The sequence below is a fragment of the Rhinatrema bivittatum genome, chromosome 4, assembly GCF_901001135.1.
Source record: "Rhinatrema bivittatum chromosome 4, aRhiBiv1.1, whole genome shotgun sequence".
Classification (NCBI taxonomy): Eukaryota; Metazoa; Chordata; class Amphibia; order Gymnophiona; family Rhinatrematidae; genus Rhinatrema; species Rhinatrema bivittatum.
Genome location: NC_042618.1, coordinates 426,679,159 through 426,703,134, shown reverse-complemented (window position 1 = coordinate 426,703,134; position 23,976 = coordinate 426,679,159). Strand labels below are relative to the sequence as shown.

The 23,976-nt window shown below is 47.3% G+C and overlaps 1 protein-coding gene across 3 annotated transcripts in view; it reads left to right on the top strand.

Annotated features, from left to right (window-relative positions):
- Positions 1 to 23,976, top strand: part of IFT122 (intraflagellar transport 122) — a 335,375-nt gene that overhangs the window by 93,918 nt on the left and 217,481 nt on the right. For all 3 annotated transcript variants that reach the window (XM_029601417.1, XM_029601416.1, XM_029601414.1), the window contains 3 exons: positions 424 to 626; positions 3,124 to 3,261; positions 23,232 to 23,396. In XM_029601417.1, the coding sequence (XP_029457277.1) occupies positions 424 to 626; positions 3,124 to 3,261; positions 23,232 to 23,396 (506 nt within the window). The remainder of the gene's footprint in view (positions 1 to 423; positions 627 to 3,123; positions 3,262 to 23,231; positions 23,397 to 23,976) is intronic.

The following is a 23,976-nucleotide window of genomic DNA, read 5'->3' as shown; positions in this document are numbered from 1 at the left end:
TCGTAGGAGAAAGCAGAGTTGCTTACCTGCACCAGGTGTTTTCCTAGGATAGCAAGATGTTAGTCTTCACGAAACCCACCTGCCACCCTGTGTTTTCATTTATTATAATTTTATGTTATAAGACTGAAGAGGGTCCCCGCGTGGATGCGTGGTATAGGGCATGCTGGGCATGCTCAGTGTGCCTTGTCAAAGTGCCAGAAACTTTGACATAAGGTTTCTGTGCCAGGTTGCATCCGATGATGTCACCCATGTGTGAGGACTAACAGCCTGCTGTCCTAGGAGAACACCTGTTACAAGTAAGCAACTATGCTGTTTGCTTTTATTATTTGACATAGAATTAGTAATAATGGAGGTAGATTTCTCAGATTTACTCCTCCACTTGCTCCTGGTAGTATGTACTTCCAGTTTACTCTCTTTTCACAGTTAGAATTAAGTGCAGAGAGCTTGTGAAGAAAATTGCAATCTACAAAAACCGGCTAGCCATCCAGATGCCAGAAAAGATCCTGATCTATGAGCTGTATTCAGATGACACATCAGATATGCATTACCGCGTCAAAGAAAAGATGGTCAAAAAGTTTGAATGCAACTTGCTGGTTGTATGCTCCCAGCATATTATATTATGCCAGGTATGTGTCTGTGGTTTAATCTGCAACAAAAAAATGAATTCAATCTGCAAGTATTCACTCCAAAGGCTCTAAAAGGGATCAATACACTGAATAGGAGAAAGTTTAAAGCAGAGAGCCCTCAGATTTTCAGTTAAAGGCAAACACTGCGGTGAACTCAGTGTGTGTGAGGTTTTGATAGGATTCTATTTTGACATACATGGCAGTTCAGCAGCAAAATTATTTGATTGCATTCAAAGATATCCCTATGAAATACATCCACATAGGTCTTGTCTTTTTCTTCCTCTGCTCTTATCCATTTTAAGATGAACCTGGGAGTTAGTGATTAAATGGATCCTGGCTAATGACATTTCAACAAAAGATTCTGCTATATTTCAGCTGTTAGCTCATAGCTGTTTAGCTCATAGCTCTAAAAGGGATCAATACGCTGAATAGGAGAAAGTTTAAAGCAGAGAGCCCTCAGATTTTCAGTTAAAGGCAAACACTGCGGTGAACTCAGTGTGTGTGAGGTTTTGATAGGATTCTATTTTGACATACATGGCAGTTCAGCAGCAAAATTATTTGATTGCATTCAAAGATATCCCTATGAAATACATCCACATAGGTCTTGTCTTTTTCTTCCTCTGCTCTTATCCATTTTAAGATGAACCTGGGAGTTAGTGATTAAATGGATCCTGGCTAATGACATTTCAACAAAAGATTCTGCTATATTTCAGCTGTTTTGAAATGCTTCCATGAAAGCCAGATCAAACTTGTCAGGCCAGCCCAGTTCTAGCTTTCTTCAGCAACATTCCATTGTATTCTAGGACTTGAATCACTATATTTTTTAAAAACAGTGAAAATCTCCAAATGCAGCAGAATGGGGTTGAAGAAAACCAGATTAATACATTGAAACTGACCACTTAACAGTGACGTAGCCAAAACTGTTTTTTCTCTGAACTCAGCCAGGCCATTGGGTTATGCATTCCTACCAGCAGATGGAGACGGAATCACTCAACCCCCTTCCCCTACTCTCACCTCTCTTCCCTCTGTCACTCACACCTTTCCTCCCACTCCCTTCCTCCCACTCCCTTCCTCCCCACTTTGTTACTCAAACCCCCTTCCCTCTCATCTCCCTTCCCTCTGTCACTCACACCCTGCTCCCACTCCCTCTCTCCCCCCCCTTCCCTCTCAGGTCACTCAAACTCCCTTCCCTCACCCTTGCCTTTCTTCCCTCTGTCACTCACCCCCTCCTTCCATTCCCTCCCTCCCCCCTTCCCTCTCAGGTCACTCTAACCCCCCTTCTCTCACTATCACCTCCCTTCCCTCTCAGTCACTCACCATTCTCCACCCTTCCCTTCCCTTCCCATCCCTCACTCTCACCCCTTCCCCTTCTTTCCTTTCTCAGTCACAACGCAGTGTTACTCATCTTTTCCTCAAGGTGGTGGTCCTCTTCTTCTTGCCGATGATGTGCTAGAAGCCCACTGGCAGGACACCACTGGGCATTGAGTGTTGCCATGCTGGGGCCTCTAATCACTGGTGGGGGGATGGGCTTCCTCACCAGGGCATCACGAACCAGTTCTGCGCAGGGCCTCTAATCGCTATCTGGGGGGTGGGAACTCCTGCCAGCATGTCACAAGCTGATGCTGCGCGGGGCCTCTGATTGCTAACTAGGGGGTTGGAACCCCACCAGGGCGACACAAGCCAGCACCATGTGAAGACTTTGATTGCTGGCAGTGGGGGTAGGAACCCCATCAGTATGGTACAACATGGCTCCTACCAGCGGCTGAAAAATTTTTTACAAATAGTTGAGGCCTTGACAGTATGCCACTTTTCAGCTCAGCACCTTATTGGCCTGCTCCTTAATCTATCCCCTCTCCCATTGTTCCTGCTCCATTACGAAGGTGCCCTAATTGGGCTACACCACTGCCACTTAGATTAAGTGTCAGTACTTTTTGAGCATTGTTAAGATTATCAAAGTCACATTGTTGGCAGTATATAAAATGTAATAAAGCTAATGGTGATAAAAGAGAAACAATAGTTTCAGGTTACTCAAAGCAGCAATCTGACATGCTGGTTATAAAATTCTAGTTTCCAGCTAGCATAGTACATGGCACTTTGATATTCTTTTTTATCCAAGTGCTCTCTTTTCTTACCGAAAATGTTGGTAGTAATATTCTGTTGAATATTCCATTATCTGGCTTCCATCATACCACAGGAAGAGCTGAGGGATCAAAAAGAAGCAGAAATGACACCATTTTTCTTCAGTAGATAATGTCTCACTGCTGAGATTAGCAAATGTTTTCATTGAGTGGTTGATCATTTATTCAAAAAAGCCAAACTATTTTTGTGACCCAGTATTATGTCTATACACCACTTATATCATATACTATAAAACTGTCACAAGATTTCTGCCTGCCATAATTACTGTAAAAAAACTACTATACTAAGCAGTTTTTTTTTTACATTTAACATCATGGAAATACTTTGCATATTTGCTAGCACTGTGCTATGTTGTTAGGAGAAAAGACTGCAGTGCCTGTCATTCAGTGGTGTGAAGGAGCGAGAGTGGCTGATGGAATCTCTTATTCGTTACATTAAAGTCATTGGAGGACCGTCAGGAAGAGAAGGCCTTTTGGTGGGCTTAAAGAATGGTCAGGTATGGATTTAATACATGCATTCACTTGAAGTCAGAGCAGCACAGAAACAGCTCAGATATTTGAGCGCTTGCCATGTGCTATATACTATACCAGTTGTAATCACTATTCGAATGTCTACTTCTGTTATAGTGATTGTTTAGATCCTTACAAAGAATATGTTAGTTTTATCATTTGTACATAACCTATAGTTCTCTATGAGATTAAATAAATTGTAGAATTTTACTGACCCACATTGCTTACAGTTGATTTGAGCACAAGATGATTAAGTGATTTACTCACAGTCACACATGTTGGGAGTGGTAGGAATAGAATCTGGGTCTCCAAGTACCTCAATTTTTTTTTTAATACAATTAACTGTAACAAATACCCTTTTAACATGGGACATTACTGTCCTAGCTGAGTAGGCACCTCTGTTGCTATGACAGTTTCATTCAGCAGATACAATTTTTCTACACGAGTCAGCGCTGTCAAACTTAGGAACTCTTTCACAAAGCTGTATTAGGCCATTTAATGCAGGAAAAACAGTGTTTGCTTAGACCATCATCCACCCACCCCAGGCCACCCTTAGAGATGGCCCCTTTAAAAAATAAAGTAAATGTCCTGCTATACTAGTCCAAGCAATATTCATGTGTTGTTTTCCCTTACCAGCAGGTGGAGGCAGAGAACACTGTTTTCCTGTATGTACCCACTTCAGTCTAGACTCCTGGGTTTTTCCTCCCTGCCAACAGATGGAGATAGAGAAAGTTTAATGACACTGCTTCATAAACCCCAGTGCGACCTGCAGTTCCTCAGTGTTTTCTCTGTCTCCAGCAGATGGTACATGGTGCTGAACCTGCAATTCTGCGGTTTTCTTTCACAGTTTTCTTTTGAGCCTTCCTCCTAGGGTTTTTAAAAATTTTTCTCTTCGGATTCCTTGTGGGTCCTATCCTATCTGGTAGAGGCGGAAGGGCTGGGGGTTGTCCAGATCCCTCCCCTCACGAAGCCGCCCAGGTAGCTGCAGGCTCCACGGGGATTTTTTGGTTCCCCTTTTCCTGAGAATACCTTTTCCCTTTACATACCTGGATCAGTCCAGACTGTGGGTTGAGCCTCCTGTCCAGCAGATGGAGACAGACCAAAACTGGTCTGTCTCCATCTGCTGGTATCCTATATCAGGACAGCGCCTATATCAGGACAGCGCCTACCCTGCATCCCTTCAGTATTTATCTGTCTCCAGCAGATGCAGGCAGCTGAACCTGCGGTTCCCCTTCCTCCTTATCTTGTCCCTGAGGGGATCAAGCAAGTATTAGCTATTGTCTTTAAAAAAAAAAAAAGTCAAGACTTACTTTGAAAGTTTTCTGTCTAACTTTCCAGGAGACAGTTCTGTTTCCTCGCTCTGCTGGGGGCCTAGGGGAGCTTTGCTCCTTGACATCTTCAGCCTAGGCTCCCATTCCCGGTGACCTTCTGGGGTGATACTGGTGGTCCATTCAATCCCCCTTGGCAAGCTGTCCACTTAGGGCCGAGGATTTTAAAGTTCCTATGCACTTCTGTGTTTAAAAAAAAAAAAGGAACATTTTTTAACAGAGCCCTGTTTATTTTTTCTTTGAGAACTGAGAATACCTGTTCCTGTACATACTAAGATCCTTCCAGACCAGTGGGTTGTGTATCCCTACCAGCAGATGGAGTCAGAGAACAAAAACTTTGGACACTGCTATATAAGAGAGAGTGCCATCTGCAGTCCCTCAGTATCTCTCTGACTCCAGCAGATGGTAGAGATGCAAACCTGCAGTCTAGGGTTTAGTTAAAAAAAAAAGTGTAGTTAGTTTAGATTAGCTGAGCTGAGATTTTGCTCCCTGAGGTGTTAAGCACCATTGCGGGCCATCCCTCCAGTGGAGCTGGGCGTCTGGGGGGTTAGATACCCCTGACTGTGTTTCGCCCGCACCCTGCTGGAGGATCTGATAACCAGAGGCTTCTGGTTCCCTCGGCCTCCGAAGCTGTTCCCGGTTTCCTCTGGTCCTGGTGAGATTGGCTAAAGTTTTTATTTAAAAAAAGAAAAGTCATTTCATCAGAATTTAAGAAGTTCCTCAGGTAAGCCCCAGTCTTAGTCGAGGCCCGGCCAGAACAGTGGATACTGCAGCCCGAGGAGGAGACCGATCAGTGTCTGGGGCATGAGGGTCAGTGGCCTGGAGCTCCGGGCGGGTGCGACAGCAGACGCGATCGCTTGCTGAAGGGAGGGGGCTCCCTCAACTCTTTCGGGGCATGCGCTGGTTCTTTCTCACATCCTGTGGTGTGAGTGACACTTTGAGGCAGGCAGCAGCGGGTCCCGGTGCCTTGGTCCGCAGGCGCTTTGGTTCACCGGCGGGTGCAGGTGGTCGAGTTCGGCTCCTTTTCAGTGGATGCCATTTTCATCTGAGCTCTCCTGCGGTTCGCCGCATGGACCTGAAATCCAAGATGGCCGCCTGCTGCACATTGGAATGGCAGGGGGCAGGTTGGATTCGTGCTCTCTCTGCATTAACTGCGGGTCGGGAGAAGAGGGCCCCTCGGGAGGGGGCCGCTCAGGCTAGGCCTCCTGCCTCTGCCTCGGAAGTTGAGGATTCTGACCTCGTGGTGCCGGGGGGGATTCCCCTCCCCCCTTTTCCCCTATGGAGCTGGTTTGTGTGCCTCCGGACGATGCTGTACAGCCCGAGCTCCCGCAGGGGGTGGGGGAGCAGCCTGTGGACTTCTGTCCTGAATTTGTGCTGCTTCTTCATCAGGCCTTTTTGGCCAATCAAAGATCCGGAATTAAAAGGACAGCAGAGTGGTCGGTGGACCCATCCAGTGGGGGATCCAAACATTCTTCTCAGGATCCCCTGTGGCCCCTGGGTTTCTGTCAGGGGTGACCCGGCCTCCAGTGGGGATGCTGCAAGGTGGCCCCCCAGACACGCAGAGGATGGTCCCGGGATCTGATTCCTCCCCAGACCTGGGAGATCCTGACACGGATGACCTGGCCTTGAATGGATTCCTAATCCCGGAGGGGGATGACCCTCGAGTTGTCCGGCTGTTCAAGCTGGAGGAGCTGTGCCCATTGATTCTCCAAGTTTTAGAAGAGTTGGGGGTTAAGGTCTCCCAGTAAGAGTCGAATAGTGAGGGAGTCAATCCAATGCTCGATGGTCTGCGAGGACCGACAACCGCATTTCTTCTGCCCAAGAAGATCAGGAAGTTGGTGACAAGGGAGTGGGACTCTCCTGATTCCGGCTTGAAGATGGGCCAAGCGATGGCAAAAATTTACCCCTTCTCTCTGGAGACCTTGGACCTTCTGAAAGTGCTGCGGGTGGATGCGGCTGATTCGGCAGTCACCAAGAAGACAACAGTCCCGGTGGCTGGGGTGGCTGCTTTGAAAGACATGCAGGACCGCAAACTGGAAATTCAGCTGAAGCGTTTGTTTGAGGTCTCCGCGCTTGGCCTGAGCGCAGCAGTGTGTGCCAGCATGATGCAGTGTGCCTGTGTGTGTTGGGTCCAGAAGGTTGTGTAGGTGGTAGCAGCAGGCGACTTTTTGCCCTTGCAAGCAGCCCGACTTAAGGTGGGAGTGGCTTATGTGGCTGATGCTCTCTATGATTTGGTTTGCACCTCTGCGCATAGTATGGTTTCCTTTCTGGCGGCTCGCAGGCTTTTATGGTTACAGAACTGGTCGGCAGACGCAGCTCTGTAATCTCCCCTTCAAGAGAAAACTCCTGTTTGGGGAGGATTTGGACCAGTTAGTGAAGCTATTGGGGGAGACTAAGGGCAATAGGCTGCTGGAAGATAGGAAGCAGAGTAAAAAGGTTTTTCCTTTACGAGCTCGTTTTAGGGATTCTTGGCGTTTTCATTCTGGTAAACCTGTTCCTCCCCCTGGGTCCAGGCAAGGCTCTGGTTATCTGCAGTCCTTTCGTTGAGATCGTCAGACTCCCAGAGATGGTACGGGTCAGGGTTCAGGAGACGATAAGCCTCCCCAATGAGGCCAGGGCCCCACTCCCATGTAGAACTGTAGGAGGCAGATTATCCAGCTTCTACGAAGAGTGGGAGAAGATTACCTCGGACAAGTGGGTCTTGGAGGTGGTCCAGCACAGTTACGCTCTAGATTTCTTGTTTCCAGTTCAGGACGCCTTTGTAGAGTCTCGTGTGATTTCTCACGGCAGGCGAGAGGCCGTGTGGGCGACTCTCCAGAGGTTACTCGATCTCAACGCCATTTGTCCAGTCCCTCCTGCAGAGCAGGGTCAGGGGCGGTATTCGGTGTATTTCGTGGTTCCCAAGAAGGAAGGGTCTTTTTGTTCTATCCTCGATTTGCAGAAGGTGAACCGGTACCTACGAGTTCTCAAGTTCCGCATGGAAACGCTCCGAACATGCTTGCGGCGGTGCGCAAAGGGGAGTTCCTCGCTTCCTTAGATCTAACAGAGGCTTATCTGCACATTCCGATCCAGCAGGACCATCAAAGATTCCTAAGGTTCAAGGTACTGGGTTGGCATTTTCAGTTTCGGGCTCTTCCCTTTGGGTTGGCCACGGCTCCTCGCATGTTCACCAAGGTGATGGTTGTAGTAGCAGCAGCTCTGCGCAAAGAAGGGATCTTGGTGCATCCATATTTGGATGATTGGCTCATCCGGGCGAAGTCTCAGGAGGACTGCGAGAGATCTCTCCAGAGAGTGATGACCACCCTATGGTCTCTTGGTTGGGTCATCAATCTGCAGAAGAGCCAGTTGGTGCCCACTCAATGCCTGGTGTACCTAGGTGCGTGGTTTGACATGCAAAAGGGCAAGGTCTTCCTGGTGACAGACCGAGTGCAGAAGTTACAGACTCTCTTTTTTATTCAGGTTTTAAGTCTCAGTGCAGTTTTTTTTATTTGATAAAGTAAAAAAAAAAAAGGAAGGTCTGAGAGTACGGCAGACAGAAGCTCAGTGCTGCGGGTGACTTCCTCCTCGGTGGCTGGTAAGATCAGTGCAGTTAGCTAGGGAGGCTGCTTTATTTTGTTCTTTTCTTCAGCCTTTCTGTCTTCCCGCATGGGGGTTTTTCTTTTCTCAGCATGACCCGGGGTACCGTGTGCCGAGCGTGGAGCTCGGCATGCTCGCAGCTCAACAGAGCCAGTCTCTGCGCCGCTTGCACGGAAGGAGGGGAGGGTTCATCCGCCTGCAAAGCGGCGTCGCTGCTCAGGCGATTCGGGTGCTATTTTAGACTTGGGCGCTGTCCGGAATGCTGTTTCTTCTGCTGAGGATGTGGGAACGGTGGCCATTTTGGATTTTTCGGTGGCTGTTCCCGCGCTGTCAGGGAGAGTGATGGAGGGTCTGCCACATTTGTCCCCAGCCTGATCCGACTTCGGGGTCGGTCGGGGGGGCTGGAGGGGGAGGAAAACGCAGGTCTGCCTGTTACTACCACTGGCCCTGTGGGGGCTGGGGCAGTCAGAATGTTTTCACTGGAGTTTGTATTGTTGTTCCATGAGGCCTTTTCGGCCAGCCAACAGTCCGACCGGGGAGTCACTGGTGCCAGGCCCACTCAGGCACAGCCTGGGGGAAAATCAGTGTCTGGATCCGGGCCGGACTGGGTGTCAGGCCTTTGATGTCTCTGGCTCAGAGGTTAATTGGACCTCCTTCTATAGGCTGATTGGGGAGATATGGCTCTGATGACTCCGGCGAGGCTCCCAGGGAATCTGGTGAGGAGCCTGATCCAGGGGTACCAGCAGGTCCGGATGATCTGGCAAATGGTGATACCATTCTGGGAGATGATCCAGGGGACCCTAATCCCATGCCCGATGACATAAAGAAGGTCCACCTGTTCCATAGGGAGGAACGAGACGTGTTGCTCCCTTTGGCGTTTCAGGTGTTAGATGTTAAGATGCACCAAAGCGACCCAGATTTAGAAGGGGCAGATCCAGTCCTTGATGGGGTGAGAGATGCTTCGGCTTCCTTCCCATACTATAAGACGGTTAAGAAGTTGGTAGAAGTGGAGTGGGGGACACCTGATGCTGCTCTGAAGATTGGTAGATCATGGGGAAGCTTTATTCGCTTCCAGAGGAGGTCCTGGAATGTTTTGTTCTTCCTAAGGGCGATGCTGTGGTGTCCGTGGTCACCAAAAGGACCACTGTTCCTGTGGTGGGTTCCGCGGTTGAAGGATATGCAAGATCGCAAATTGGAGGTGCACCTCAAGCGGATTTTTGAGGTCTCAGCTTTGGGATTGCGTATGGCGATTTGTTCCAGCTTCATGCAGCGTGCGTGCCTCTGTTGGGTGCAGCAGATGTAGGACCTCCTTCCGAAGTCGGGAGAACATGCAGACAGTGCCGAGCGAATAGAAGCGGCTGTTGCATTCGGGGCGGATGCTCTCTATGATTTGGTGCTTACGTCCTTGAGAGCTATGACTTTGGCAGTCGCGGCCAGAAGATTACTCTGGTTGTGTAACTGGTCAGCGGATGTCTCCTCCAAGATCTTTTATTTTGGGGACAACCTAGAGCAGCTGATCCAGTCTCTCGGGGAGAACAAGCCACTCTGTTTACCCAAGGTTAAGCCTAAGGCGAAGAGATTTTTTTCAGGCCAGGTCCTCTCTGGCGTCCCTGGACCGGCTTGGGTGCTGCCTCCCGCCATGCTCCTCAGGTACCTTAGGGCATGCGTGCTGCGCAGCCCTCATTTTTATTTCCTCTTTGGCGTGAACCTCAGGGACGTCCCCCTGTGATGACGTCACGCTGTCCGGATATTTAAGCCTATTGTTTATTGCAGCCGTTGAGTTAGCAAGGGATTTCCTACAGATGGGATTCGCTCTCCGTACCCAGCTACTCTGCCTCCAACTTCTATTGGACTCTTTTCTGCTAACGGGGTACCCGCTCCTCGGGGGCCTCTCTGCTTCTTTCAGGTCGCTATCAGGAACCGGTACTCGCTCTTCGAGGGCCCATGTTCCCTGACTCACTGCCTGTGTCCTTCTCCTCTTCTACTTGGAAGAATTCACTACAGACACCATCTGTAAATACTACTACCATCTACTCCTCAGAGCTGTTTCCCTGGAACCAGGTACTCGCTCCTCGAGGGCCTGCCTCCGTTCCAGCGCCAGTGCCATCTCCTACGTGGAACTGCTGCGTGAGTACTTGCCAACTAGTCTCTGCTCCCAGGGATCTGGTACTCGCTCCTCGAGGGCCAGCTCTCCCTATCTCAGGGCTTCTCCATACTGGGGACTCTGTGAATGTCTTATTGTACTCATTTTCTCAGTCCTTTTCACTACAGCCCTGCTACCAGAGGAACCGCTCTCTACTGCGCATTTGCAGCACGTCGGTCAAGCCTCATTTATCTAATAGATGATCTGGAAAGAAATACGACAAGTGAGATAATCAAATTTGCAGATGACACAAAATTGTTCAGAGTAGTTAAATCACAAGCAGATTGTGTTAAATTGCAGGAAGACCTTGTGAGACTGGAAAATTGGGCATCCAAATGGCAGATGAAATTTAATGTGGGTAAGTGCAAGGTGATGCATATAGGGAAAAATAACCCATGCTATAATTACACAATGTTGGGTTCAATATTAGGTGCTACAACCCAAGAAAGAGATCTAGTTGTCATAGTGGATAACACATTGAAATCGTCGGCTCAGTGTGCTGCGGCAGTCAAAAAAGCAAACAGAATGTTGGGAATTATTAGAAAGGGAATGGTGAATAAAACGGAAAATGTCATAATGCCTCTGTATCGCTCCAGAGATGGGAGGGAATTTGCTTAGAAGTTTACTTAGAAATTTTTCGATTGTTGTCATCTTGGCTTGGGTACAGGTTAATACTGAGGGACTACAGGTGGTACACTGGGTTATGTACAGTGTACCACCAGTGAAACTTTCTCTGTCTCCAGCTGCTGGCAGGGAGGCAAAACCCAGGAGACTGGAGTGATCTATGGCACTACAGGTACGAAAATTGTCAGGTAAGAACCAATTTTCCTTTACCCAGCGTGTAATCATCGCCACTATTAAGGGGTGGTGCATCTCAGGAAAGATCCAGTATTTTCTGCCTCCAGCAGATGGTAGGATCTGATGATGTAGCAGTTCTCAGTGGATTTAATTGCCAATCAGACCTGGGCCAGGCTGCTGACTCCAGGGCATCAGTATGAGCCCTGTATACAAGCTCTCAGAACCAGAGGAGTCTTGGTAGAACTTGCGAGGGGGGGGGGGGGAATTTCTCTTTAAAAAAAATAAATAAAAGGAAAGAACAAAGAGGGGGACTTTTTCTCTTGCCCTGACAGGAAATTCTTCGGGCCTCCTCCTCCCCACTCTGTGCCCCCATCCCCGTGCTCCGTTGTCTACAAAAAAAAAAAAAAAAAAGAAAAGGAAGGACATGGTGAAGCGGTTGAAACCAGCAATTGACAGAACATGCTGCAGGCTTGCAGAACACAGGATTTCTGTGAGTACTGGTGAGGCCCGGCCTGCTGCAAGATGCTCCGGAAGGGTGCTGACCACATGGATAAGCAGACCGTGCACAGCTTCAACAGAAAAGAGGCCCTTTTGGCATGCATTTGATTGAGGGAAATCCTGGGTGAAACCTCTTGAATGACAGTTTCCAGTGTCGATGTTAGGGATGTACATTTGTTTTTCCCGAATTAGGTAATTCGGGTGCCTTAGAAGCTCTGGACTCTAATTGGGAGGTTGTTGAGGAGGGGTCAGAGCAGCAGAACCAGGGGTCACGATTTGAAACTCCAGGGAGGAAGACTCAGAACCAATGTCAGGAAGTATTTCTTCACAGAGAGGGTGGTGGATGCCTGGAATGCCCTTCTGGAGGAAGTGGTAAAGACCAAAACTGTGAAGGACTTCAAAGGGGCGTGGGATAAATACTGTGGATCCATAAAGTCTAAAGGAAGTGAATGAAGAGAAGAGACATGGGGTAGTTTGCGGGAATTACGGCTACTACCTGGAGATTAATACCCTTATTCAATAAACATACTCACTGTCGATGCAACTCCAGCATTGCTCTATGCTTCAACAGCAAGAGGAAATGTGGAAAAAAAGGATTTGCATTCACAAAAAAAACAAGGAGTAGCTTGCTTGTTGCGGCGGTTACTACCCCAAACCAAATAAGTCTGATACTTCACTTCAATGCATATCCAGCATAGCTCTCTGCTTCAACGGCAGGGGGAAAGAGGAAAAGAGGATTTATATTCAGGCAACAACCAACAAGGAATGAATTACATAGTCTGGGCAAACAAATAATTATGGGAGTAGCTTGCTTGTTACGGCGGTTACTACCCTGAATCAGTTAAGCCTGATACTTCACTGGGAATACATATCCAGCACAACACACTGCTTCAACGGCAGGGGGAATAAAGAAAAGAGGAATTATATTCAGTCAACAACTAACAAGGACTGAATGGCACAGGCTGGGTAAACAAATAAGCATGGGAGTAACTTGCTTATTGCAGCAGTTGCTGCCCCTGACCAATTGAGCTGGATGCTTCGCTTGGATGCAGCTCCAGCACTGCTCTCTACATCGATGGCGGGGGTGGAGGGAAACTGGAACCAGAGGGTTGCTGATGGGGGCCAAGAGTAACAGGTAATTATGAGAAAAAAAAAAGTGTGAACGCTTGCTAGGCAGACTGGATGGGCCGTCTGGTCTTCTTCTGCCGTCATTTCTATGTTTCTATAGATGGGCAGACATATTTGGCTAGTTCAGGTTCCCTGGAGGCCAAACACCCTCTGGGGCTGGAGAATTATTCTGCCACAGGGATGAGATTAGTGGTCTTATTGACCCCCCCTTCGGCTGGAGGAGTCCAAGGTGGAGGACGCTTTGGTTTGGGACCCCATTATTAAAGGAGTTTGTAAGATCACTCAGGCTTTTCCTCTTCACCTGGAGCTGGAGGAGTTAATGCTGGCTGAGTGGGATTCGTTGGAGTCCACACTCAGAGGAGCGAAGCTTTTACAAAGACTGTATCTTCTTTCAAAAGTAACAATTCAGCAGTTTTCCAACCACCTACTGTGGACGCCTTAGATACAGGAGTCACAAGGCACACCACCATCCCAGTAGAAAGGGGCACATCTTTGAAAGATCCTCAGGATGCATTTTGGCATCTGTGGTGGTACAAATTTCTTTTTGTTCAGCCCTGGTGATGCGAGCCCTTTTGTGCTGGATTCAATAGCTCCCGGAAAGTGCAGAGATAGCCTGCATAGAGTCCGTTATGGCGTTCTGGCAGATGCTCTATATGATCTCCTCTGCAGCTCTTCCTAGTATATGGCCCTGTCAGTTGCAGTTCGGAGACTTCTTTGGCTTCGCAACTGGGCAGCGGTTTCATAGTCTAAGACACACTTGGGTAAGCTGCATTCAAGGGTTGCCTATAGTTCGGGGAAGACCTAGAACAGTTGGTAAAGAATTTAGGGGATCCAAAGCCTCAGCATCTTCTGGAGGACAAGGGGTGATCTTTTTCCTACTTTTCTCAGGCCTTTCAGTCCTCCAGGCTTCTGCAAGCCTAGAGCAGACTCAAGTTCTGCCTCAGGGCCTGGAAGAACCACACAATGAGTTACAGCAGGTTCAATTGTTTGGTGTCTCCAGTAAGGGATTGCTTGCGGGGATTTTACCAGGAGTGGACCCGAATAACCTCAGATCAGTGGGTGTTGGAAATAATCTGCCTTGGTTATTCTCTGGATTTGCATCACTCAGTTCCAAATCCCTTTACATAGAAACATAGAAACATAGAAACATAGAAATGACGGCAGAAGAAGACCAAATGGCCCATCCAGTCTGCCCAGCAAGCTTCCCTCATTTCTTCTCCCATACTTATCTGTTTCTCTTAGCTCTTGGTTCTAATTCCCTTCCACCCCCGCCATTAATGTAGAGAGCGGTGATGGAGCTGCATCCAAGTGAAATATCTAGCTTGATTAGTTAGAGGTAGTAGGGGTAGTAACCGCCGCAATAAGCAAGCTACACCCATGCTTATTTGTTATTACCCAGATTATGTTATACAGCCCTTATTGGTTGTTTATCTTCTCCCCTGCCGTTGAAGCAGGGAGCTATGCTGGATATGCGTGAAGTATCAGTTTTTCTTTTCCCCTGCCGTTGAAGCAGAGAGCTATGCTGGAAATTTGTGATGTATCAGTCTTTCTCCCATGCTGTTGAAGCAGAGAGCCATGCTGGATATGCGTCGAGAGTGAAGTATCAGGTACATTTGGTTTGGGGTAGTAACCGCCGTAACAAGCCAGCTACTCCCCGCTTTGTGAGTGCGAACCCTTTTTTCTTCTCCCCTGCCGTTTAAGCAGAGAGCTCTGCTGGATGTGTGAAGTAACAGTTTTTCTTTTCCCCTGCTGTTGAAGCAGAGAACTATGCTGGATATGCATTGAAAGTGAAGTATAAGAATGGAGTGATCAAGCTAGTTGAAAGGCATCAGGAATAGAGGAAGGTGGAGGTAGTAATTTGGATATTTGGTTTGGGGTAGTAACCGCCGTAACAAGCCAGCTACTCCCGTCTTTGTGAGTGCAAATCCTTTTTCCACATTTCCTCTTGCTGTTGAAGCTTAGAGTGATGTTGGAGTCACAGTAACCATGTGTATGTTTATTGAATAAGGGTATTGTCTCCAGGCAGTAGCCATCATTCTGGCGAGTCACCCACTCTTCATTGGCGGCCTCTTGACTTTATGGATCCACAGTGTTTATCCCATGCCCCTTTGAAGTCCTTCACAGTTCTGGTCTTCACCACTTCCTCCGGAAGGGCATTCCAGGCATCCACCACCCTCTCCGTGAAGAAATACTTCCTGACATTGGTTCTGAATCTTCCTCCCTGGAGCTTCAAATCGTGACCCCTGGTTCTGCTGATTTTTTTCTTATGGTAAAGGTTTGTTGTTGCCTTTGGATCATTAAAACCTTTCAAGTATCTGAAAGTCTGTATCATATCACCTCTGCTCCTCCTTTCCTCCAGGGTGTACATATTTAGATTCTTCAATCTCTCCTCGTACGTCATGCGATGAAGATCCTCCACCTTCCTGGTCGCCCTTCTCTGTACCGCTTCCATCTTGTCTTTGTCTTTTTGTAGATACGGTCTCCAGAACTGAACACAGTACTCCAGGTGAGGCCTCACCAAGGACCTGTACAAGGGAATAATCACTTCCCTTTTCTTACTCGATATTCCTCTCTCTATGCAGCCCAGCATTCTTCTGGCTTTTGCTATCGCCTTGTCGCATTGTTTCGCAGACTTCATATCATTAGACACTATCACCCACTTTATGATCTCTTTATCACCCTTTATCACCCACTTTATGATCTCTTCCTGTGCCTCCCCTTTATCACCCACTTTATGATCTTCCTGTGCCTCCCCTTCCTGTGCCTCCCCTTTATCACCCACTTTATGATCTCTTCCTGTGCCTCCCCTTCCTGTGCCTCCCCTTCCTGTGCCTCCTCTTCCTGTGCCTCCCCTTCCAAGCAATAGCTGTTGAAGACTGTGATCTCATTGCCTGTCTCCAAGCAAGGCACAGGTCAATAATCAATGTATTTTATGGTGTCCAAGATGGGCAAGAGCTTCTAACCCATCCCACATCTCAAAGGGGTGAACCGATGTTTGCAGGTAATCCACTTTTGGATGGAAAAGCTTTGCTCTTGTTACGCTCAGAGGTGTGGACCCTTGGTCCGGCGATGTCCGTTAGGCCACCGTCGGTAGGCAAGGCCGGTCCTCGGGTTTGCAGGTAGGGTAGAAGAAGATCTGGATGCAGGCGCCTCCTGCCGGTCGTGTTGTCCAGATAGCTGGCGCCTCCAGCTTGTCGGGTAAGCAGTTGTTGACGCCTTCAGCAGGTCGAAGAGCAAACTCCGAGGATCCTTCAGAAACCCAGCCGGAACCCAGAGGCTAGAGGATATCGCAGACAGTTCAGAGATCAGGAACCAGGAAGTTCCGTAGCCAGTCCAAGGGTCAAGAGCCAGAGAGTTCCGCAGCCAGTCCAGGGGTCAAGAGCCAGAGAGTTCTGCAGCCAGTCCAGGGGTCAAGAGCCAGAGAGTTCCGCAGCCAGTCCAGGGGTTAAGAGCCAGAGAGAATCGTCGCTGATCCGGAGGTCAAGAGCCAGAAGATACGGAAGCCGGTCCAGGAATCAAGCACGGAGGGAAGCGGGCAGGAACCAGGAGCAAAGACAAACTCAGAAGCCCAGGAGCCAAGGCAAGGTCTGAGGGTTCAGACCCTGCCTTAAATAGTTACCAGCAGGTTGGAAGCAGCAGGAAGACACCACCCAACTTCCTGTGGGTGTTTCTTTAAATCCAGGCCAGAGCCGCCCGCGCGGCCCTAGGCAGACATCAGGGGGTGGAGCTTAGCCGCGTGGAGAAGAACGCCGCGGCCATCTTAAAATAGCAGCGGCAGCTGCCGCTGAAGAAAACCCCCGAAGCCAGCCTCAGCGACGGAGGACAGTCCGGGCACTGGGGTGAGTGGTCGGTCCTGGTCGCGGCTTGCCGCGGCCGGTAGTCATAACAGCTCTGTCCTGATGGCAGTGTAGCAGAGAGTTATCTTTGTTCTCTTGATCTGTCGGAAGCATCTTCCACATCTGTATCAGGTCAGAAAATCTATGACTTCACTGTTTTTGTGTCTTACAGGTGTATTTCCAGTTTTGCATGCTGCTGTTCAGGCTAGCAACTACTCCAAGGATCTTTACCAAGGTTATGGTGGTCGTTGCAGGCTTTTTTAGGTGTGAAGGCATTATAGTCCATCTTACTTGGATGACTGATTAATTCGGGCAAAGTCCCATCAGGAGGCCATTCGGGTTTAATGCCAGATGGTCCAGGTCTTGGAAAGCTTTGGCTGGATCATCAATTTTGCAAAAATCAATCTTCAGCCCACTCAGACTCTACAGTATTTAGGGGTGTATTTTGATATGAAGTAGGTTGAGTATTTCTCATGGCAAGAGAGTGAGCAAGGTGATTCATCAGGTGCAGAAGTTCATTGCTCAGGGTTTTCCGAAGGCTTTGGATTATTTGCAGCTTCTTGGTCTAATGCCAGCAACACTGAACCTCATCCTGTGGGGCAGGGCCCACATGTGACCATTGCAAGCCTCCCTTTAGTCTTGATGGTCTCCTCAATCACAGGATTATAAGATCCACCTTCCTCTACCACAGTCAGTGGTGGATTCTTTCTGCTGGTGGCTGAGGCCTACTCACCTGTTCCAGGGAGTCATTACGACGAAGCCTGGCTGGATTACAGTAACGGCAGATGCAAGTCTGACTAGTTGGGGGGCTCATTGTATGCAACAAGTGACTCAGGGCCTCTGGTCTCCATTGGAGGCTTCATGGACGAACAATCAGTTGGAAGCCAGAGCAATTCAGTTGGCTCTATGGCACTTCTTTTTGCTCCTCAAAAGCAAGGCAGTACGAGTTCTCTCGGACAATGCAACAGCAGTGACTTATGTAAACAGGCAGGGTGGCACTAGGAGTTGTGTAGTGCCTGCAGAGACAAGTTTGCTTTTCGTGTGGGCGGAGCAGAATCTTCAGCTGTTTTCGGCAGCACAAATTGCAGGCCAGGAGAATATGCAGGCAGACTTCCTCAATAGGAATCTTTTGAACTCTGGAGAATGGGAGTTAAGACCAGATGCCTTCTGGCTCATCATTTGACATTGGGGCCTCTCTTGCATAGATCTGGTGGCAACCTACAAATGTGCCAAAATCCATCAATTCTTCAGTTGTCGAAGGGAACAGGGTGTGTTGAGCATTGACACTCTGATTCAGTCCTGGCCTGCAGGAGAACTCCTTTATGTCTTTCCTGTATGGCCCCTCATAGGCAGGATCCTTCGCAGAGTAGAGATGGAAAACAATTGGGTCATTCCTGTAGCTCTGGATTGGTCACGAAGGTTGTGGTATGCGGATCTGAAGCAGCTATAGATAGGGCACCCATTGCACCTGCCAGAGGCTCTGGGTCTGCTAACACAGGGTCTGGTAATCATGGAAGACCTGGCTCAGTTCTCTCATACAACTTGACTCTTGAGTGGAGGTGGTTGTGTAAGAGGGGTTATTCCGCCTCTGTGATTTATATGCTGTTGTAAACTAGGAAGACTTTGATATCTCTGGTCTAAATCTGTGTTTGGTGCCTATTTGAATATTTTTGTAGAGGTAATTTGGAATCTCCCTGGCAAAACAAGATTTCCTGTATCCTAGCCTTCCTCCAGAAGGGTCTGGAGAAAGGTCTAGGCCTGAATTTCCTAAAGATGCAGGTTGCTGCCATCTCTTGTTATAGGGAGCACCAGGGTGGTGCTTCAGTAGCATCACATTCAGATATGTCTTGTTTCCTCTGGGGAGTTAAGAGGCTGCCTCCTCCTTTCTAACTGATCTTTCCTCAATGGGATCTTAATCTGGTACTGAGAGCTCTAGCAGTGCCCCCCTTTGATCCCCTTGGGCGTATTTCTCTCAAGAATATTTCTATAAAAGCGCCTTTTTAGTAGCCATTTGCTTTGCTTGGCAAATCTCAGAGCTTGAGGCTTTGTCTTGCCATGATCGTTTCCTTGTAATTTCATCAGATGCCATTACTTTTCACCTGGTATCTTCTTTTCTGCCCAAAATCAATATCTTTTTTCACATCATTCAGGAAGTTTGTCTTTTGGCCTTTTTTAGGGATGAGTGCATGGAGGAGTTCAAGTCTCTGAGAAGTTTGGATGTATGCCAGTTACTTATTTATTATCTAGAAGTAACCAGTGAGTTTTGCAAATCTGACAAGTTATTTGGAGCAGGGGCTGCGTAAAGGGGAAGTGGCTTCCAAGGCTACTCTGGCATGCTGGATAAAAGAGTTGATCGTTTCAGCATACATCATCGGTGACAAGAAACCTACAAGCACACTTTACATGAGTAGATTTCGTCCTGGGCAGAAGTGAATGTGGTAACACCTATGGACATTTGCAGGGTAGCCATTTGGTCATCCTTGTATACATTTGTTAAGCATTATAGGCTGGTGTGCTGGGTGGCGTGGGAATGAGTCTTGTTGCTGTGGCGTAGTTGATGCTGCCTCATAGACGAACTCACAAGGTCTACGCTGACAGCTGGTGAACACACCCTGTAGTGGGACAAGCTGTGTTGAGCTCTTGGATTCTGGCAGCCTGCAGGGCTTAATTAGATCATTAGGATGGTCAGGTGAGCAAGAGTCCAAGGGTACATTGAGGTCAGGACAGGCATTAGACTGGAGGAACTGAGGGCAGGCCAAGTTTGGGCCAGGCATAGTCAGGTCCAAAACTAGAGGTTAGGTTAGGATGGCAGGCAACCATGGTCAGATCCAAAGTTAGAGGGCAGCTCCAGAAGATCAAGTCAGGTGGATGAAGACACAGATGACACTGGAGCGAGGAGACAAGGGTAGATGAGACAAGATTGGATGAACAGGGATGGACGAGGCAAGAACAAACAGGAACCAGAAAAACAGGAAACAGGCAGGAACCAGGAACGCAGGAGCAACATACACTGCTTGGATGCAGAGACCTGTTGCTCAGGATCTGATGGGCATCAGGGGTAGGCATCATCAAAGGGTGCCACAGGGGCTTTCCTGCCATGGCCCCTTTAAAACTCAATGTGCACCATGCACATGCATATAGGAAGGCCCAGGTCATGCCGGCATCTTTGTTGGAACATGCCACTCTCAATGGCATCTGTAGTGGTGGCGTTCCTACCACATGTGGGGACCGGCAATGGCCGTTGTGAGTGCAGCGGCTCTTGGGGCTGTCCTGTGATCTGCCTATCGTGACAGCTGCATGTTTTGGCCAAAGAGGACACAGCCTATGCGGCTGGAGTCCTCAAAGCGGCCCTTGCTTCTTCTCACCCAGATTTGTAGAGCTTTGATACTTCCCACGAGTATTGTCTAGACTGGTGTAGTAGGATGAAGTGGAAGGAGTAATTTTCCTTACCTGTTAATTTCTTTTCCATAAGTCCTGCTACACCCCAGAAGCAAGGTCTATTTAGTGGGAATTCTACTCTGTCAGTATTTGTTTTGTGATCTGTGTGTGTATAGTTATATCCTTGTTTGACATTTTTCTGGCCATTCCATATAGGAGGTGGGGGGTATCAGAGGTTTTTCTTCTTAGGTTATTATCCTTATGAACCACATTGTTATAGTTCTTTTCAAAAAAAAAAAAAAAAGGAAAGAGAATTTTTTTCTGATATTTTGTCTGATTTGGAACTTTAACAATTACTGGATTTTTCCTGAGCTGTACTATCCCTTAATAGTGGTGATGATGTCACACTGGGAAACAGTGTTCTCTGCCTCTATTTGCTGGTAGGGGAAAACAATCCAAGAGTATTGCCTGGACTGATGTAGTAGGACAAAGAGGAAAGGAAATGAATAGGTAAGGAGAATTTCTAATTTTTTGCTACCTGTGATGACACACCACCCCAATTCCGCTCCTGTACAATGAAAGCCAGCGCCCATAGGCCAAGTTCCTGAACTCCCCGTCCCCAAACCCCCTAACCAAAAATTAACCCTGGTGATCTAGCAGACCCCCTCCCAGCCCTCTTTTACCTCTATATCATCATTGGTGGGGCAGTGTGGGGGTTCTGGGCCTGGGTGGTGGCCTTTTTCCTTATCATGGGGAGGGTGGGACAGGAAATCCGTGCAGATCCCAGGGGTTTTTAATACTCATAGGGGGGCGTACATGGGGCCAAGCAGCCCCACAGTCCTGGGGCTGCCATCCCACTTTACTCATGGGGTCCTTTTGAAGGGGTCTGAAATTACACTTTTGCTTCCGCAGTATTTTTTCCCATGGGAAAATGCCGCGGGCCACGTTATTTTCCCATGGGGAAAAATACCACGGGATTCACTAAACATCAAGAGGATTCACTAAGCTGCAGGGTCATCTACTGCAGCTTAGTGAATGAGGGGATTAGACTGAAGATGACAAGCAAAAGAGTTTTCTCATGAGCAGTATGGAAGGTAGATTTATTTATTTATTTATTTATTTATTTATTTATTTAATTAATTTTATATACCGGCAACCGTTTGCACATCGTGCCGGTTTACAGATAACTTACAACAATGGATATATAGGCAAAGCCTTTACAAGGAACAGTGTTTAACATAAGCTCAGAAACAGAGCAAAAACTAGCAAACTTGTGGAAAGAGGGGTTAGGGGTGGTCGAGACAGGGGAGGGGGCGGGGGGGAGGGTGGGTGGGTAGGTGGGTGAAAACAGGTACAAAAGGAGTAATATGTACAGGTACAAAAGGAGTAATATGTACAGGGGTCGAGAGATTATTGACGTATACATAGGTTATATTATTGACATCTATATACATTGGCAAATTGACATAGGTTATATTATTGACATATACATAGGTTATATACAAAACTGTATAAGCATGTAGTAAATAAGAATTTGAGGTGAGAAGATGGGAACGGTAGAGCTATGTGTCATATATTATGTGCTAGAGGTTAGTTGTGGGGTTTGTAAGTCCTTAGAGGGTGTGGGAGTAGGTCCAGTGGAGGGGGTGTTAGTACGGGAAGGTGGTAGGGTTAAGGTGTTAGTAGGTAAAGAAGACGATTGGGGGTAAGCTTGGAGGAAGAGCCAGGTTTTGAGTTTCTTTTTGAAGGTGGGTGTGGAGGTTTCAATGCGTAGGTCAAGGGGCATGGAATTCCAGAGGGAAGGGCCTGCAAGGGAGAGGGCCCTGTTCGTGGTGGAGATGAGTCTGGAGGATTTTGTGGAGGGAGGGATAAGGGTTCCACGGAGGGAGGAGCGGGTGGGTCTTGTGGAGGTACGAAGGGTGAAGGGTGGGTTTAGCCAGTTGTAGTGTTCATTAATTATACTTTTGTGGATGAGGGTGAGGGTTTTGTATAGAATTCGTGAGTGGATAGGAAGCCAGTGGAGGTTAAAGAGGGTGGGAGTGATATGGTCTTTCTTTTTGGCATTGGTGAGGATGCGTGCGGTAGCGTTTTGAAGGAGTTGTAGAGGTTTGATGTAGGTAGCAGGGAGTCCCAGTAGGAGTGCGTTACAGTAATCAATTTTTGAGAAGATTATAGATTGGAGTACTGTACGGAAGTCAGAGAAGTAGAGGAGGGGTTTGAGTTTTTTGAGGGTTTGTAATTTAAAGTAGCAGCTGCTAAGGATGGATTTGATAAATGGTTTGAAGGTGAGTTGGTGGTCAAGTATGACACCTAGATTTCTTGTATCAGAGAGAAAGTTAGAGGGTTGGAGGGTGGAGGGGGAGGGTGTGGAGGCATGTCTAGAGGAGATGAGGAGGAGTTCAGTTTTTTGCGGGTTGAGGGCTAGGTGCATGTCAGTGAGGAGTTGGTTTATGGAAGCGAGAATAGTGTTCCATTTTTGGAGAGCAGTGAGAGCAGAATTAGTAAAAGGAATGATAACTGTTGTGCTTTCAGAAAACTTGTAGTTTTCCTTTTTACCTCTGGAGTGTAATAGAATGTTTGTGGAATTTTATAAGTGTTGACTTCCCTTAAGTCTGTGCGATGGTATTAGTTTTGTAGAGTGAAGCATTGCTATGATTTTACTGAATATAGAACTCTGTGGAGCTGTATTTAGTTGGTCTGATGTTAATGCCCATTTTTGTTTTTCTACTATGCTATGTATTACCGTATTAACTGTGTGTATAGTTTTATATAATGTATCAGTGTTTTAATTTGTGTACTTGTAGGTCACTCCAGGCATCTTTCAGGTGGGGTATTCACTAAATATAAGCAAATAAACAACCATTAGCAATGGTTACATGGAATAGACTTAGTTTTTGGGTACTTGCCAGGTTCTTATGGCCTGGATTGGCCACTGTTGGAAACAGGATGCTGGGCTTGATGGACCCTTGGTCTGACCCAGTATGGCATTTTCTTATGTTCTTATGTTCTTATAAAGAGCTGCAAGGGATTTTAAAGACAATAATATAATCAGATGTTTTCTCCCTTAAGCTTTGATTAAGCATTTACAGTGTAGGATAGAACCACTTCACATAGTGAGTGGAGATAGCTGAATGCTATCATCCTGGGAAGAGAGAGACCTAAGGTTCTTGTGAATCCTGCTCTCCCTTCTCCTGCCACTAGAATTATAGGAAGAATCCTTGTTCAGTTTGGAGTTGTGCTTTTTTCACTAATCTGGTTTTGAATGGTCTTAGATTCTGAAGATCTTTGTGGACAATCTGTTTGCCATAACGCTGCTGAAACAAGCAACGTCCGTGCGCTGCCTGGATATGAGTGCTTCCCGGAACAAGCTGGCAGTGATTGATGAACACAACATCTGTCTGGTATATGACATTCGCACCAAAGACTTGCTCTTCCAGGTAAAATGAAAAACACTTCCAGCCAAAAGCTGGAGAAGGTTTACTGCTTAAAACACCTTGGCATGCTGCATCTCCCAGTATAATAGTTTATCACAATAACACAAGCTACAATTCCTAGAACTAGGTAGATCTGTAAATGCAGAGGTCAAAATTCATCAGCGCAGCAGGCACGCAATTTATCCAATTTATCCAATTAAGGTTAGCTGGATAAATTGTCACGGATATTCAGTAGAGTTCTGCTAATTAGGCACTCCACGGAATATAGCCAGATAAAATCCTGAATAAACTTAGCCAGCTAATTTTGGTCATGCCAGAGAGCAGTCTTAGACTTAACTGGATAAGTTATCTGGCTAACTTGACTCCGCACCAGTACACCTCCAACTTATCCAGCTAAACAATTATCTGGATAAGTCTAGGGAGTGATCAGAGCAGCGGGAAATTTAAAACCCAAGGTTTGTCTGGTTAAGTGCTGAATGTAGCTGGATAAACTGTTTCAATATTGACATCACAATAGCTAGAACAAGGAACTTGTATTACATCATCATTGCTAGCAAATTTTCTGTTATAGAGATTTGCTTAT